Here is a 17,512-nt window from a genome sequence, read left to right on the forward strand (position 1 = left end):
TTCTGCTTCCTTGCTTTGTCCTTTTGCTGTCAGGGTTACCCAGAAACACATAATATAATAACAAAGTTTCCCATCTTTTGTTTTATATTTGGGTTTATTTCTCCAGGTATGAAGAGGTTGACCTTTGCTCTCAGGAAAATGTTTCTCACATTTTTTGTTTGTCTAGTTTGTTTTCCTTGGAATTGGCGCCATATGAGAGGGGCATGTGGGTGCCGATAGGATGCAAGGGGAGAGAGTAGCTCTGTTTAGGAAGCATGGGGAGTGAGTAGCTCTGTTTAGGAAGCATGGGGAGTGAGTAGCTCTGTTTAGGAAGCATGGGGAGTGAGTAGCTCTGTTTAGGAAGCATAGCTCTGTTTAGGAAGCATGGGGAGTGAGTAGCTCTGTTTAGGAAGCATGGGGAGTGAGTAGCTCTGTTTAGGAAGCATGGGGAGTGAGTAGCTCTGTTTAGGAAGCATGGGGAGTGAGTAGCTCTGTTTAGGAAGCATGGGGAGTGAGTAGCTCTGTTTAGGAAGCATGGGGAGGAAGCTCTGTTTAGGAAGCATGGGGAGTGAGTAGCTCTGTTTAGGAAGCATGGGGAGTGAGTAGCTCTGTTTAGGAAGCATGGGGAGTGAGTAGCTCTGTTTAGGAAGCATGGGGAGTGAGTAGCTCTGTTTAGGAAGCATGGGGAGTGAGTAGCTCTGTTTAGGAAGCATGGGGAGTGAGTAGCTCTGTTTAGGAAGCATGGGGAGTGAGTAGCTCTGTTTAGGAAGCATGGGGAGAGAGTAGCTCTGTTTAGGAAGCATGGGGAGAGAGTAGCTCTGTTTAGGAAGCATGGGGAGAGAGTAGCTCTGTTTAGGAAGCATGGGGAGAGTAGCTCTGTTTAGGAAGCATGGGGAGAGAGTAGCTCTGTTTAGGAAGCATGGGGAGTGAGTAGCTCTTTTTTTTTTTTTTTCAACACAACTGTTATATGTAGAAGCCAGACAACAGTTTAAATTAAGCCTGTAAAATCGATAGATCAATATATCCTCAAGTACCTGGGAGAGAGTGAGTGGTAATCTGTGAATATCAGCGAACCAATTAGTTGGTACAGCGACACAACCATGGCTTCCCTCAGAGGAAAAGACCAGGAACAACTTGGAGATGCAAATGAGAGTAATGAACGTCTAAAGGATATCCAGGAAAGTGTAGCTGAAAGGCTCTTGATGCTCACCAAAACTAACAGTTACAATCTGTGCTGAAAAAAGTAGATTTGTTCGAAAAGGAAGTAGTCTATCGTGTCAGATACGTACCAACAAGGCATGTGTGTGAGCGAACAAGACGACAAAATGTGCCTTTTGGAAACAAAGCTGCTAACTTTGGAAGAGGAATTGAAAATACTGTAGAACGATTATTGTCTATACCGGAAGACGAGGAAAAAGAAGACCTTTCCAGCTACGTGGTCAAACTGATTTCAGAGGAACTTGTTAAGGGTATATCACCACTGGATCTGGAATGATGCCATTGGATCGGCGTGAAATAGAAGAACGCTAAATACCAGAGGTGGGACCAAGTCAAGTAAGTCGCAAGTAAGTCTCAAGTCTTAGCACTCAAGTCCCAAGTCAAGACAGGCAAGTCTCAAGTCCTATACTTTGAGTTTCGAGTCCGAAAAAAGTGATAATGTGCTCTTCACCAAATGTAATACCATTTCATATTTTTAACAAGAGTAATAGTATATTACATTTACGCAAATCATGAATGCTTTTAACAAATATATACATTTATTACTTTGCAAATAAACTTTATATTTCCATGCAAATACATGGGTAGCCATGAGAAAGTTATAAATAATGTAGCTGTCGGCTATATTAGCTAAGACTTACCGTTCTTTGTGCAGCTTCAAATGTCGAACAAAGTTGAAGTTGTTGCGCCTCCGTCTGTAATTTTCTTCCTGCATGTTTTGCAAGTTGCAATCCGTTTTTTGTTGATACAGCGTAGTCTTTATATCCGATAATCATTTGGGGTATCATCTTTCCAAGGGCTCCATCTGAATTCACCCGCCAACGTTCCTCTGCACTGCCACGCACAACTTTTTCTCAGCTGGCACAATTTGATTGATTGGCTGGTGTCAGATTCAAACTGTAATCCGTAAAATGAAGAGTTGACGTGCTGCACTCTTTTAATAGCATCATTTTTTATATTTGGGCTTGGGGAGGATATCAAGTCAGTTCCAGTCAAAAGGCTCAAGTCCAAGTTAAGTCACGAGTCATTGGTGTCAAAGTAGAGTTGCAAGTCGTCAGATTTGTGACTCGAGTCACAAAGAATGGAATTCACAAGTGCAGATGAGGCCCTGGACACGCTGGAAGAATCCCTTCCTGTTGGAGAGACCCCTTGTCTGAGTAAAGGAAGAAGCGGGAAAAGGTGTTAAACAGTAGGCTACATACAAGGATGTCTAGGACCAGCACATCGTAAATTGAGACATTATTATCCCCCCCCCAATACAATCTATACACTACCTTCCCAAGTAATTCTTCTTCTATATGAAGTAACGATAGAAGTAACCGATGCCAATGGGCCACATGGACATTGAAAAGACAATTCAAAGGGGGGGAACACCCCTTCACTTCTACATTTTGTTGTTACAAGGTGGGATTACAATGGATTTAGTTGTCGCCTACTCAGAATCTATTCTACTTTGAAAGAGTATTTGAACTTTTTTTTTTATTATAAAAAATAATAACATCTTGGTAATTAAATTATCTTGATTAAGTATTCAACCCCCTTAGTCAATACATGTTTATAATCACCTTTTGGCAGTGATTACAGCTGTGAGTCTTTCTGAGTAAATCTCCAACTAAGAGTTTTTTAACACCTGGATTGTACAGTATTTGCACATTATTCTTTAAATTCTTCAAGCTCTGCCAAGTTCGTTGTTGATCAATGCTAGACAGCCATTCAAGTCTTGCATAGATTTAAGTCAAAGCTAACTAGGTCACTCAAACATTCAACGTCGTCTTGGTAAGCAACTCGTGTATATTTCGCCTTGTGTTTTCGATTATTGTCCTGCTGAAAGATGAATTTGTCTCCCAGTATCTGTTAGAATGCAGACCTGAACTCCCTAGTCCTTGCAGATGACAAGCATACCCATAGCATGTTGCAGCCACCACCATGCTTGAAAATATGAAAAGTGGTACTCTGTGTTGTTAGATTTGCCACAAACATAATGCTTTGTATTCAGCGATGGTGGAACAAGTACTCAATTGTTATACTTGAGATAAAGTAAAAAAAACCTTAATAGAAAATTACTCAAGTGAAAGTAATATATATATATATTTTTTTTAACCTTTATTTAACCAGGCAAGTCAGTTAAGAACAAATTCTTATTTACAATGACGGCCTAGGAACAACTGCTTGTTCAGGGGCAGAACGACAGATTTGTACATTGTCAGCTCGGGGGTTTGAACTTGCAAGGTTACTAGTCCAACGCTCTAACCACTAGGCTACTCTGCCGCCCCCGACTAATTGAGTAATAGTCTAAAAGTATTTGGTTTTAAATATAGTTAGGTATCAAAAGTAAAAGTTTAAATCATTGCAAATTCCTTATATTAAGCAAACCAGACAGTACAATTTTCTTGTTAAAAAAAAAAATGTATTTACGGATAGCCAGGGGCACACTCTCTCCCTCAGATATAATTTACAAACAAAGGATTTGTGTTTAGTGAGTCCGCCAGAGACCGTAGTGATGACCAGGGATGTTCTCTTAATAAGTACTTGAGTTGGATAATTTTCCTGTCCTACTAAGCATCAAGATGTTTGTATTTTGGGTTGTCAGGGGGAAAGTTTGGAGTAAAAAGTACATCTTTAGGAATGTAGTGAAGTAAAAGTTGTCAAAAATATTAATAGTGAAGTGCAGATACTGAAAAAAAAACTATTTAAGTAGTACTTTAAAGTATTTTTTACAAAAGTACTTTACACCACTGGTATTCAAGACATAAAGTTAATTTCTTAGTCAAATTATTTGCAGTTTTACTTTAGTGCCTTACTGCAAACAGGATGTATGTTTTGGAGTATTTTTAGCCTACTACTTTTCACTCTGTCAATTAGGTTAATATTGTGGAGGGACTACAATATTGATCCATCCTCAGTTTTCTTCTATCACAGCCATTAAAGTCTTTAACTGTTTTTAAAAAGTCACGATTGGCATCATGGTGAAATTCCTGAGCGGTTTCCTTCCTCTCTGGCAACATTGTAGTGACTGGGTGTATTGGTACACCAGCCAAACTGTAATTAATAACTTCACCATGCACAAAGGGATATTCAATTTATGCTTCTTTTTTTTTTTAACCCATCTAGCAATAGGTGACCACCTTTTGTGAGGCATTGGAAAACCTCCCTGGTCTTTGTAGCTGATTCTGTGTTTGAAATTCACTGCTCAACTGAGCGACCTTACAGATAATTTGTGTGTGTGTGTGGTACAGAGATTTTATTAAAGAATCATGTTAAACACTATTATTGCACAATGTTAGTCCATACAACTTATTATGTGACATGTTAACTCTTTCCTGCAGCCAAATGACCAAATCACTGTCTTGTGGCCTCATGGTCGAACGTTAATAATATTTAAATGAATAAACATTATTTAAAAAAGCCCGCCGAAAATGCGGCGTTTCTATGTCTTTCGTTATTTTAGTATTTTATGATGTGTATATAAAGTGTAGTATTTGGAATCAAACTCAATTTAATACATTTCAACTCTCTGACATGGTACTGGTTTATTTGTATTTTTTTAAGCCCATGACTATGTGTGTGAGGTGTAGACTTTTGTTTAAAAGTAAACTGGGGAAAAAATGTAAACGTGAGTTACAGTTCATATAAGGAAATCAGTCAATTGAAAAGAAATGAGGCCCTAATCTTTGGATTTCACATGACTGGGGATACATATATGCATCTGTTGGTCACTGATGCCTTAAATAAAATTATAGGGGCGTGGATCAGAAAACCAGTTAGTGTCTGGTGTGACCACCATTTGCCTCATGCAGTGCGACACATCTCCTTCGTATAGAGTTCAGTCTGTGGATTGTTGTCCCACACTTCAATGTCTGTGCAAACCTGCTAGATCTTGGCGGTACTGGAACGCACGTCACGTACACGTCAATCCAGAGCATTCCAAACATATTTAATGGGCGACATGTCTGGTGAGTATGCAGGCCATGGAAGAACTAATTGAGGCGTCACTACAGACCCGGGTTCGATCCCAGGCCCAGGGGAGGGTTTGCCGAGCGGGATGTCCTTGTCCCATCACGCTCTAGCGACTCCTTGTGGCGGGCCAGGCACATGCATGCTGACTTCGGTCGCCAGTTGTACGGTGTTTCCTCTGACACATTGATGCAGCTGGCTTCTGGGTTAAGCGAGCATTGTGTCAAGAAGCAGTGCAGCTTGGCACGGTCGTGTGTCGGAGAATGTATGACTCTCGTCCTTTGCCTCTCCCGAGTCCATACGAGAGTTGTAACTACCAATTTGGATATCATGAAAAGGGGGAGAAAAAAAGGGTTTAAAAGTATAAATAAATAAAAGATTACCAAGAAACGCTGTGTGAAACTGATTTAGCCCACTGCAGTCAACGGTTGAGCAAATGTTTACTCCTGAACCTATTTAGGCTTGCCATAACAATGGGGTTGAATACTTATTGACTAAAGAAATGTCAGCTTTTCATTTTCAATTAGTAAAAATTTAGAAATACACAATTTCCCTTTTACATTAAGGAGTATTGTTTGTAGGCCAGTGACAAATTTAATCCATTTTAAATTCAGGTTGTAACACAACAAAATGTGGAGAAAGTCCAGGGGTGTAAATATTTTCTGAAGGCACTGTATCTCTATTAAGGCTAACCCCATTAAATGGACTGGTTGATTGTTTTGTCAATGGGTTGTTGGTCGACTGAGCATTCTTTAGTCGAACAGTCCCACATGTATGTATTTCTTCATGGTGCACAAGCCGGCTGTTTAATTCGCGCCTATCTCAGTGGACTGCTCCATTGCCGAGGCCATGAGGATGGCACAGCCCATAACTCCAAAACGTGCTACTGAAATTATAAATGGTTATATTATGTAACAATAATGGTGCAACGCTAATAAATAGAATATTATATAACAAATGCGATGGATAGTGGTTCTGATACATAATCTTCAGTGCGCCGTTGAATTGGCGCCTTTCCCCCTATATGTTGCTATGTGCATAATAGCAAAGTTAACCAGCATGTTGTTGTTGAGAACAATGCGGAGGAGGCAGCAGCTGAATGAGGAGACGAGGAAACAGGTCTTGCCTTAATTGTCATAAGAAAATTGAGGGGAAACACCAACTTAATTTATGAATAGCCTAACTGTTAAACATGCCTGGTTTTATAAATTATCCATATACAGTACCAGTCAAGTTTTATAACACCGACTCATTCAAGGGTTTTTATTTTATTTTTCCTATTTTCTAGATTGTAAAAATAATAGTGAAGATGTCAAAACTATTAAATAACACATGGAATCATGTAGTAAACATACAAATGAAAATATATTTGAGATTCTTCAAAGTAGCCACCCTTTGCCTTGATGACAGCTTTGCTCACTCTTGGCACTTTCAAGTTTCTTTTTCACATCCATTTTGCTGTCATGTGTTCGGCGTTTTAGAACCAATTTATTGATGTGATTATGATAGGCTATAGGCCAGGCCCTATTGGTCACATGCATACATGTTTCACTTAAAGAGAGCAAGGGTCTAGGGAATGTTTTTCCTTAACAAATGTAGATATTTCGGTAACAGAACTTTTCAGTTTAGAAACAAGTAAGAAATTAAATCGCTGTTATTATGTTGCAGCTTTGGCACAGACAGCGCAATAAACACTTGCTGTGGTGTCCCAATTTGTAAGTCGCTCTGGATAAGAGCGTCTGCTAAATGACTTAAATGTAAATGTAAATGTGTCTGTTTGCTGCACCAGGGAGGAGAGACTTGCTGTCATTTGTTATAAATGTTTTTACTCAGTGTGGCCAATGGGCTCCCTCCCTCATGAGTAATTTGTCTTAATTATTTAATCAAACTGCGCTTAAAGCGTCAGACAAGCTCAGTGCATATAGTTGATTTTATTCAAATTATAGGGTGTCTATATTTGAAAAATGTGTTTTACAATTTTGATTGGTCTAAAGAACAGACGACGACTATCTGGGACAGCCCAAATCTGAGTTTATCACATGCTGTTATCTCCCATGATTTTGATGTAGTGGAATGGTTCTGATGGTTGTCTGTCCCTCTCCCTCTCCTCCCCTCCAGGTGACCTGTATGAGATTCTGTCCAGCCTGCCAGAGAGTGTGGCGTATTCCTGCCGGCCCTGCAGCCAGTCCCAGCCCAGCCCCTGGAGGGAGCTGCTCCACATGGAGCTAAGAGCCGGGGTAGAGAAGGTGCTGGCCTGCCTGCTCACCTCCACTCTCACCCAGCACCTCATCACCTGCTCACAGGTGGGAGATACCAGGCCGTACAAAGCATTTCGCTACACACAAGCATTTCGCTACACTCGCATTAACATCTGCTAACCATGTGTATGTGACAAATAAGATTTGATTTGATTTGATTTCTTGTCACAGGATGCTAAATGAGACCAGATGCGCAAGCTGAAAATAGCAGCAGGCTTTAACACCTATCATGACTCAAGTTTTGATGTGGCTTTTCTGAAGAAATAATTTCACAGAACGAGTGCAACGACTCTCTCCTCTCTTTTTAAAAGTTTATTAGCTGATATGGTCCTGTTCTGCTGGGACTATTTGCCTGTTAATCTTGAACTGTTGCACATAAGTGCTTGTGTGGCTATATGTTCAGTGTTGTTTCTCTCTAACATACTAAATTTGTCCCTATTCCCCTCCTGTAGTGTGTGACCCTGGTTGACCCTGACAGTGGAGCGGAGGGCCAGCCAGCCTGTGACCTCCGTGCTGTGGGCAAGAAGTTTGACAAAGGCCTCTACACCACCCTGGTCAGTGTCTGTCTATATAGCATCTGAATTGGCAGGACAGGATCTCTTCTACATTGAAACTCTCATTTGAAGGAACATTTTCAAAGGAAGATGAATGAGTAGTGTCAGAAATATACAAACATAGTTATTTAGCTATGTCTGTTGATGTTGTAGAAATCGTTCCATGAAGATGTGGTGCAAGTGGTGCGGAGGCGTCTGGACCAGGAGGAGTCTCTCCCGGAGGATGAAAGGCCCACAGCCGTGGCCCGCTCCTACTACTTGAAGGTAATGCGGAGTACTCAGACAGCAACACTCTGGGAGGAAAACTCTTTACATAGGCAATTGTACAGTACAAATCAGAAGTATTTACTTGACCATGTAGCTACAAGCACAGTACTTTCAGTATGACAGAAAACAGTTGGATGAACTATAAGTCGTCTGCAATGTTATCACGTTTTTACTGTACTTTAGTTGCATGACCATAACCTTTTTGTTCAAAGCACACACACACACGATAGTAAACGGATATACACTTGGCTGCACTTTGAACACAGCTGTTTACGCTCATCTTGCTTGAAACATTCTCAACTTATTTTGAAGTTATGTGTATAGACTGTACACACTAGTTTAAATGTTTCATAAAATTCAATATCAGAAGTTAAACAACAGACACTTGAATACCCTCATCCTAACACAATACATGGTCTGTACTCAGTCAGTGATATCAGTCCTCAGTATATGTCTTGTGGTGTCTGTAGCTCCCTTCAGTAACCACGAGCACAACCGTTCCTTGATTTTAACTGGCGGCTTTATTCTGTAGTTTTAGTCAGAATTATCACCTTCCGTGAGAACTATAAAGTAAATGAAAAGTTAAAGCACACTCTTACAGCCTTCTTATCTTACGAGTGACCTATTAGCTTGGTATAACTCTGAAGTGCTTACATACATAACAGTTTAACCGGCGTTATAACGGGTTCAGATTAAAGACATGAATAAAGGAACAAATACCTCATTGGCTGCTTATTACAGAAGGGAGGAAATCAAACTTCACACTTATTATTCCTGGCATGAATTCACACTTCATCCTTAATTATTATAAGGTTACCATCATAACGTACACGCTTCAACTTTTACGAACTACACCTGATGACATGAAAACTTAGCTAACACAGCGCGGGATTGCCTTCCCTCCAAAGGTGTGTTGCTACAATACTGTCCCCGTTACAACAGTTATTAGCTACGTAGTTCCGCTTGTTTTTATCATTTCCCCCCGCATAGCGAACACGTAAACAATTCAAACAAAAAACGACATAGACTTGTCAGTTACAGTGTCTGCTGTTCCAAATGGCTGTCTAGTTTGCAGAACAGTATGTGATTGGGAATGAGTTATGGGGCTCTGTAGGGCTGTGGTTCTGGTGGTCATGACTCCCCTGGTGGTTCAAACTAAAGTCATAGAAGATGGTTCAATCCAATAACATTTGCAATGTTTATTGGAAAGAAAAATGAACGACATGTTGTAAAATGGCCAACAGAGGAGTGTAGATTCACCCCCTCCTCACTGTTCTCTCTGTAGCTTCTGGAGGAGGTCTTCAACTGGTTCAACAGCCAGGACCCCAAAGTGTGGGACCCCCGATCCAAAGACCTGCCTATGTGAGTAGCAATCCTCTCCTTAAATCTCCTAGTTCAGGGTATCTCAACTGGTGGCCCACAGTGATTTTATTTCCCACGCATAATAGAGAAATGTGGTTTTATACCAATTTAAGCAGGTCTTGAAATTATTGTTTTAGTCAAATTATTATATCTGTTTGGGGATCTTGCGATCATTTTACAGTCAACAAATGATGTGTAATTATGTTCCGGCCCCCTGACCATCTTCTCAAGAGAAAATCGACCCGCATCTGAATCTAGTTGATGATCCCTGTCCTAGTCTGTTAAACCTAGTTTTTGTTATGCTTGTGAACTCGGCGTATGATTTACCAAGGCTCTTAGAAGGTTATCTGTCTGGGAGTTATTTCTCAGACATTGGGATTTGGGGATTTAACACTTAGATATTGACTCATATGGGAAGATTTCAATGAAATTCCAGTTTAACGTTGGGTTGTGACATATTGCTTCACTACATCCCTGCAGTGATTTATGCATTTTCCCATGAAGCAGCATAAGCCTACATTGGCGCAACTGATTATGTTTTCTGGTTTGCCACACATTTGTATGACACTCCTGTTGTTCACATCCTGATGGGAAATGAGAAGTTGATTTGAATTGTACTGTCAACAATGACCTTAAAGTGGGGGAAAAGTCATTAAAATCCAATGTGACAGGAAGTTACAGAAGTTAGTCTTATAATTATTTTCTTCTTCTGTATGTTAAAGCCAGGACAGTCCCCTTCCTCTCCCATACATTCCCAGTTCACATCTTTCCTTCCCTGCGACGGAGGACACAGAGTAGTGACTTCATTTAACTCATTGCAGGGTGATGCACAGAGTGGTAAAGGTAGAGTGGTAAAGGTAGAGTGGTAAAGGTAGAGTGGTAAAGGTAGAGTGGTAAAGGTAGAGTGGTAAAGGTAGAGTGGTAAGCTCAGGACTTGACCTGTCTGTCACCTTATCTTCTGGGGGAAAGATTGATTAATAAACATGAATGGTTTCTTAATGTAAATGAGTGTCATCATTAAAGTTAGCTAGTTGTGAGCCACTGTCGCAGTTGTATTCCCAAAGTCAAATCCCAACTTGAGTAACTGTGTGCCCATGTAACTCAGATGTTTGCCTAAACCATCCAAATTTGAGTTTTGTGCTGGTGTCTAACACAGAACTTGACTTCCTCTTCTTTCATCTCCTCACCTCTCCATTTCTTCATCCATTCTCTTTCCCATTGCAGTGGGATGCTGTCCCATGCGGTTCAGCCCCCCACCACTGAGCATGTGTATGCCCAGTGGCGTGAGAGGGAGGAGCTAAGGTCCAGGGCCCCTCTAGGGAGCCTGCAGACGGAGAATGTACCACGCCTGGAGGTGAAACAAGAAGAGGTGCCTCACCCCACCACCCCACTGATCTCAGAGCCAACCAGGGGTCTCCACTTTAGGAAAAACAGGGCTTTCAGGCTTAATAAACTCAAAGGTACTTTACACAACTGAGGGGAGGAAAAACTATGAGAACGAAAATATTGAATCAACCAATTTCCTAAGGGAATTGTTTTGGTTTGATGTTTGGCATTTGTCCCTCAGGGAAAAGGGGAAGAGCCGGACGGCAATCCATGTCTGAGGGACGTCCATTCAAGTCTGAGGGACGGTTGTCCAAGGCTGACCTAGACACAGGGTGGTCCAAGGACGACGGGAGGCAATGCTCACTGTGCCAAAAGTATGGAGATGCTAAGTCCAATGTGAGTAAGACTGAATGAAACTAGGTTTCAGAACACTTCTGAGCAGCATGGTGGAAGAAACACAAACCGCACTCTGACTTCAGAGCACTGAGCCTTCAAACCCTTTTTCAACATAACAGCCCTTGAATTAAGTCAACCAAAACCACACAGTAGGTAACCCATCAGTACTGTATTTCTAACCTCCTCCGTGTGTCCTTCAGGAGGCGGGCAGGCTGCTGTACCTGGGCCAGAACGAATGGGCTCACATCAACTGCTCCATGTGGTCCGCCGAGGTGTTCGAGGAGGACAATGGCTCTCTGATGCACGTGCACAGTGCCGTCGCTAGGGGGCGCTTCATGGTGAGGCTTCACTTTATTTGTGCAGTGACGTTCTTGTTTTTCCAGCAGCTGTAATTTGTGTATCTTTGTCCACTGTCCATCATCTCTCTCAAACTCATTATCCACCCTTATTCTCTCCTCCTGGACTGATCTAACCTGTCTCCTTGTTTCCGCAGCGCTGTGAGCGCTGTAACCATACAGGTGCCACAGTGGGCTGCTGTCTGACCTCCTGCCAGAGCAACTACCACTTCATGTGTGCCCGCTCCCGCAACTGTGTATTCCAGGACGACAAGAAGGTGTACTGCTACAAACACAGAGACCTCATCAGTGACAAGGTAAAGTCCTGGGACTACTCAGCAGTGGGACTGTTGTTTTTTTAAATATTTGAATGAGTTTCCTCACGCATGTGCACATTGTTCTTGTTCCATTGCAGATCATCACCGGCCAAGGGTTTGAGGTGAATCGGAGGATGTACGTGGACTTTGACGGGATCAGTCTTCGCAGGAAGTTCTTGACTGGACTCGAGCCAGAAAACATCAATTTGATGATTGGTATATTTTTAGCTCACTTGAGTATAAGTATAACAGGACTGGTCATGGGTTTTGCTCATCTAATCATAGTTATTTTCTGAATTCAGGCTCTTTGCAGATTGAAAAGCTAGGTATGCTGACTGAGCTGTCTGCAAAGCAAGGAAAACTCTTCCCAGTGGGTTACCGGTAAGTAGCAGCAATTAATAATGAATGAGAAATTGGCATGTTTAGACTTGTTTTTTTTCTGACTTGCTTTCAACTCCTCCTCTCTGCAGGTGTTCTCGCTGGTACTGGAGCACGGTGAACCCACTGCGGCGATGCAAATACACGTGTACGATCCGTGAGGTCCGACCGCCGGTCCCTGAGAAACCTGCTGAAGAGATGCCTGACAAGGGAGAGAATAGCACTATAGCACACAGCCCCTGCGCGCAGTCAGGTGAGAGTCTTGGTAACACAACACTGCATCAAACCCTCACTACTACATTGAACAAAAATATAAGCGCAACATGTAAAGTGTTTGTGCCATGTTTCATGAGCTGAAATTAAATATTATATCCATTTCTATACATACAAAAGCTTATTTAGCTCAAATTTTGTGCACTAATTTGTTTACTAATAATGTATAATCCATTCACCTGACAGGTGTGGCATATCAAGAAGCTGATTAAACAGCATGACCATTACACAGGTGCACCTTGTGCTGGGAACAATAAAAGGCCACTCTAAAATGTGCATTTTTATCACACAACACAATACTACAAATGTCTCAAGTTTTGAGGGAGCGTGCAATTTGCATGCTCACTGCAGGAATGTCCACCAGACATGTTGCCAGAAAATTGAATGTTTAGTTCTCTACCATAAGCTGCCTCCAAAGTTGTTTTAGAGAATTTGGCAGTATGCCCAACCGACCTCACAACTGCAGATCACGTTGTATGGCCACGTGTGGGTGAGCGTTTTGCTGATGTTGTGAACCGAGTGCCCCATCGTGGCATGCGGGTATGGGCAGGCATAAGCTACGGACATCGAACACAATTGCATTTTATTGATGGCAATTTGAATGCACAGAGATACCATGACACGATCCCGTCGTGCCATTGTCGTGCCATTCACCCACCGCCATCACCTCATGTTTCACCATGATAATGCACTGCCCCATGTCGCAAGGATCTGTACACAATTCCTGGAAGCTGAAAATGTTCCAGTTATTCCATGGCCTTCGTACTCACCAGGCATGTCACTCCGTGAGCATGTTTGGGAAGCTCTGGATCGACGTGTACAACCGTGTGTTCCAGTTCCTGCCACTATCCAGCAACTTCATGCAGACGTTTAAGTGGAGAGGGGACCACATTCCACAAGCCACAATCAACAGCTTGATGAACTCTATGTGAAGTAGATATTGCGCTTCATGAGGCAAAAATAGTGCTCACACCCGATACTTTTCTGATCCACGCCCCTACCTTTTGTTTTTTAAAGCATCTGTGACCAAAATATGCATATCTGTATTCCCAGTCATGTGGAATCCATAGATTAGGGCCTAATGCATTTAAATAGCCAGATTTACTTATGAACTGTCATTCAATGAAATTTTTGATATTGTTGAATGTTGCGTTGCTATTTATGTTCAGTATAAATATTAATGTGACTGTTGGCTTTCTTACACTGCAACGTGGATATTAGCAAGACTTAGACGTGGCATAGGAAACAGAGTTGTTGTTGTTGTTTCACCTCTAGAATCTGATGCCCAAGAGGTTGACGTGGCACATTCCCGACCCACTACTCCCAGCTTCTCAGCTCCACTCCCTAAACCTGACCAAGGGGCAAGGCCCAAAATCAGGAGACCAGCTGGAGGACTGTTCCGGCCTCTGCCCTCCCCAGGTAACTGTTCCGTGGTTGGCTAATGTTGTTTTCTAATAAAAAAAAGACAATTGTCAGGTTTTGAGTGATTTCTAGATATTACCCAGAAATCAGTTGTCTCACTGCTATCTGATTTTCCTCTGCAGGAGCTACCAAGTCCAAACCCCACCACATCCTGACCATCAGTGACCTGGAGGAGACACGCAGGCCTCGTCGCCACAGCCCCCATTCCCAAACCCGCAGGGACATGTCCTCCCCACCCCTGGGCTCTCCAACTGGATCGGGACTAATCACCCTCCGCACTGGGGGCTCCATGCATCCCAAGGCCTCCGTGCCCACCTCTCCGCTGTTTCCCCTCGGCGCTACTGATATCCTGCTGACCTCTCCCTCTGCCCGCCCTGTCGGAGGTCGAAGTGCTTCCTCTGCCCGATGCCCCGGGAACATGACTCACTCTACCTCAGGACTTTTTCCCCAGCCACCGTGGGAAGACAGTGTGGGCAGCTTCCCTTGCCTGTCCCTTTCCCCAACCGTCCAGCACTCCCCTAGACCCAGGCTGTCTTTTGACCTGAACCAGTCAGACTCAGTGGAGGTACCACACAACTTCCTGGCTTCCCCAGAACCGGAGGATAACCCTGCACCTAACAGCGCCTCACCACTTAGGGGCTCTTTCACACAATTCCACGAGGACTCTGACGTGGCCCTGGTCTCCGAGTTGAAGACTGAGCTTGAGATTGAGGAGACGCTAGTGAATGAGGGAGTGGCCATGAACTGTGGTGCCCAGATAGACGTGGAGGGCGACGACAATCAAGAGGAGTTCTGGGAGCCCGAGGTTCGCAAGAGGAAGACCCGTACAGCCCTGACCCGCTCAGCTGCATCCACCAGGCAAGACTGGGGGAACACTTCCTCTGATGAGGACATGGAGCACTATTTTGACTTCTCGCACACTGTGGTCAGTCGCACAGGTGCCAGGGACCCACCCCAGGCCCCTGCCTCTCCCTCTTCAAGATCTATCCCTCAGCTGGACGGTGTGGACGATGGGACTGAGAGTGATGCCAGCGTGACAACCACAGATGGGGCTCAGAAACTGAAGAGTGCCAGTCAAGTTCAGAACCCAGCTCAAACACATGCTCCGCCTGAAGTAAAAATTACAACAAATGGTCTAAGTGCAGACCCTGGAAGCCCTGTCCCAGATCAGTCACCCCTTAGCAACCCTTTCAAGTCTACAACCAGAGTTTTCCTCCCCGCTACAAAACCTCCCCCAGCGTATAGACCCCATGATCCATCCAAAGCCTTTAATGCCACACAACTAGCTAGGACTGAATTGGACAGTGTGACCCTTGCGCCAACTGAGATCTTACCAGAAGCTCGAAGACCAGCTGCAGTGGACCCTTCCACAACATACAGCCCTGCTGATGTGAATACTACTCCCCTGCAGTTATACACCTTCCCAACTCCTGTAGAGCAAAAGAACTCAGTCCCCTCCTTAGACTCCCACAAACCAGTGCTGATTGCACCCCTTCAAGGAACTCTGCTGGACTTTGTCCATACTAAGGTCCCTGATACGGTCTACCCAGAGGATTTATTTCAAGTTTCTGGTCTGGACTTTGTCCCTGGGGCTCCACTTGTTCTTGAAAGTTGTGATCCTCCCTCCCCCAGCACTTGTTTCACTGAGCTGCTCCCTGTCCAGGTTGATGCTCCCATGGAAACCCATCAGCCGCAAGACCCAAAAGACCTCTTCTTGGATTCTAACAGCGGCCACTTTGTATCGCCCACAGATGGATCTGCCATTTACATGAACCACTTGACAGAGAGTTCACGAGATCCCTCGTTGAGCAGTAGTCAGGGCACCCTGTTGGAGCTTCTTCAACCCTCTTCTCTTATCTCCTCGGACTTCCCTAACCCCAGCGTAGCACAGATGAACCCTTTACAAATGAGTCCCTCTGTGCAGTCCTCTTTGCCTGGCTTTAACACTTCAAGGCCACCTCTCAGTAGCATCTCGCTACAACCCCTGACATCCTCCCAAGGGTCAACAGTCTTGCCGCCCATGGAGACCTTTTGTACCAAATTATCAGCACCTATTCCAGACAGTGCACTTCCACATTTGTCCTCTCAAATTGATCCCATTTTATCTGCAACATCAAGCGTCAGGCTCCCATCTTATGGATCTGTCTCTCTGCCTATATTCTCCACACAATCCCAGGCCATGGTCTCCACAGCAATTACCATTGTATCCTCCTCTCCCTCCGTATCCTCTCTCTCCGATGCCCTTTCCACCCAGTGTCACCCCATGCTCTCTTCGCTTCAGCACTCCTCTGCCCCTGTGATGATTAACGGATACAGCTCCACGTCTCTGCAGAAGGAAGCTGCCATGGGACACACCATCTCCATCAACTTCTCCACCCCCAGGCCGCCACTGGAGCCCCAACAGCCGGTGTTAACTCAGGGACTACCTGGCCACGCTATCCTTACTGTGAAGGAAGTGGGTGGTCCTAACGTGGACCCTACACCTCACGTTCTACTGGTCAACCGCCTGGGCCAGATCTTTGTGAAGAACCCAGAGAGCAACACCTTCCAGCTTCCCAGTCAGAGCTGTCCCTCCTATAATTGTGTCACTCAGATAGCCAGCCTCCTTCAGAGCAATGCCCTGTCTGCCACCTTGGCAGCAGCTGGTACAATGTCCACCCCAGTTACAGGGACTGCCATGCCAACCCATGTCCCTAGGATGGCCACGCCTGTGGTTCAGAACCCAGGTACCATCACTCAACTGCTCACTCATAACAGCAATGGGACAGTGGCAGCAACTGCGGTCAAGAAACCCAGGAAGAACGCAAGCGTATCTGCAGATGGAGCTATACCAGGGATGAAGAAACCCAGAAAGAAGAAAGAACCTTCCACAACTTCTAAGAGAGAGAAGTCTGACAAAGCTGCAGACCTGTTTGAGTTTGCTGGTCAGGACGGGAGTTCCTCCATGACCAAGACTGAGAGCGCCCAAGCCATCATCAACCAAGCCATGGCCAGTAACTACACCCCCAACCGGACCGGTCCGCGCATACTGAGTCCCTCCACATTCCGTAACAACCCTTCCCTGAAATCTGTGGTCCTGCCCCCAGGACTACTCATCGAACCCGAGCTCGCAGCCCCCACACTGTCTGTTTCAACACCCCGCCCTTCTCGCGCCCATGTCCGTATGAAGAGGGTGTCCTCCCTTTCAGATCGCATTGGTGCCACAAAGAAGTCCAAGACAGACTTCCTAGAGCCAGAGCCCCCTAGTGCTAAGGAGGACCTGTCGGTACCCAAAGACAGCTTTGCTGCTGTCTCCAGCAGGGCTGGGGGTGTTCGCATTAAAACCCCAACGGTGAAAGGTGTGTTGGACCTGGACAAGCTAAAGGAGGAGCACTTGAGTGACTCTGAATGCACAAGGTTCGTCTTTTGGAACTTATGCTCAAAAGTCAGATTCATATTGAAATATTATTTCTTTTCAAATTGGCACGTCGCTC

General features: G+C 44.2%; 1 protein-coding gene across 3 annotated transcripts in view; it reads left to right on the plus strand.

The window, feature by feature from the left end:
* Positions 1-17,512, plus strand: part of LOC115101452 (histone-lysine N-methyltransferase 2A-like) — a 75,230-nt gene that overhangs the window by 36,116 nt on the left and 21,602 nt on the right. For all 3 annotated transcript variants that reach the window (XM_029620948.2, XM_029620956.2, XM_029620966.2), the window contains exons 15-27: positions 7,270-7,454; positions 7,862-7,963; positions 8,117-8,227; positions 9,516-9,592; positions 10,817-11,052; positions 11,160-11,314; positions 11,515-11,652; positions 11,808-11,966; positions 12,065-12,182; positions 12,269-12,347; positions 12,437-12,597; positions 13,893-14,036; positions 14,162-17,435. In XM_029620948.2, coding sequence (XP_029476808.2) covers positions 7,270-7,454; positions 7,862-7,963; positions 8,117-8,227; positions 9,516-9,592; positions 10,817-11,052; positions 11,160-11,314; positions 11,515-11,652; positions 11,808-11,966; positions 12,065-12,182; positions 12,269-12,347; positions 12,437-12,597; positions 13,893-14,036; positions 14,162-17,435 — 4,939 coding nt within the window. The remainder of the gene's footprint in view (positions 1-7,269; positions 7,455-7,861; positions 7,964-8,116; positions 8,228-9,515; positions 9,593-10,816; positions 11,053-11,159; positions 11,315-11,514; positions 11,653-11,807; positions 11,967-12,064; positions 12,183-12,268; positions 12,348-12,436; positions 12,598-13,892; positions 14,037-14,161; positions 17,436-17,512) is intronic.

Source organism: Oncorhynchus nerka, linkage group LG3 (assembly GCF_034236695.1).
Source record: "Oncorhynchus nerka isolate Pitt River linkage group LG3, Oner_Uvic_2.0, whole genome shotgun sequence".
Taxonomy (NCBI): Eukaryota; Metazoa; Chordata; class Actinopteri; order Salmoniformes; family Salmonidae; genus Oncorhynchus; species Oncorhynchus nerka.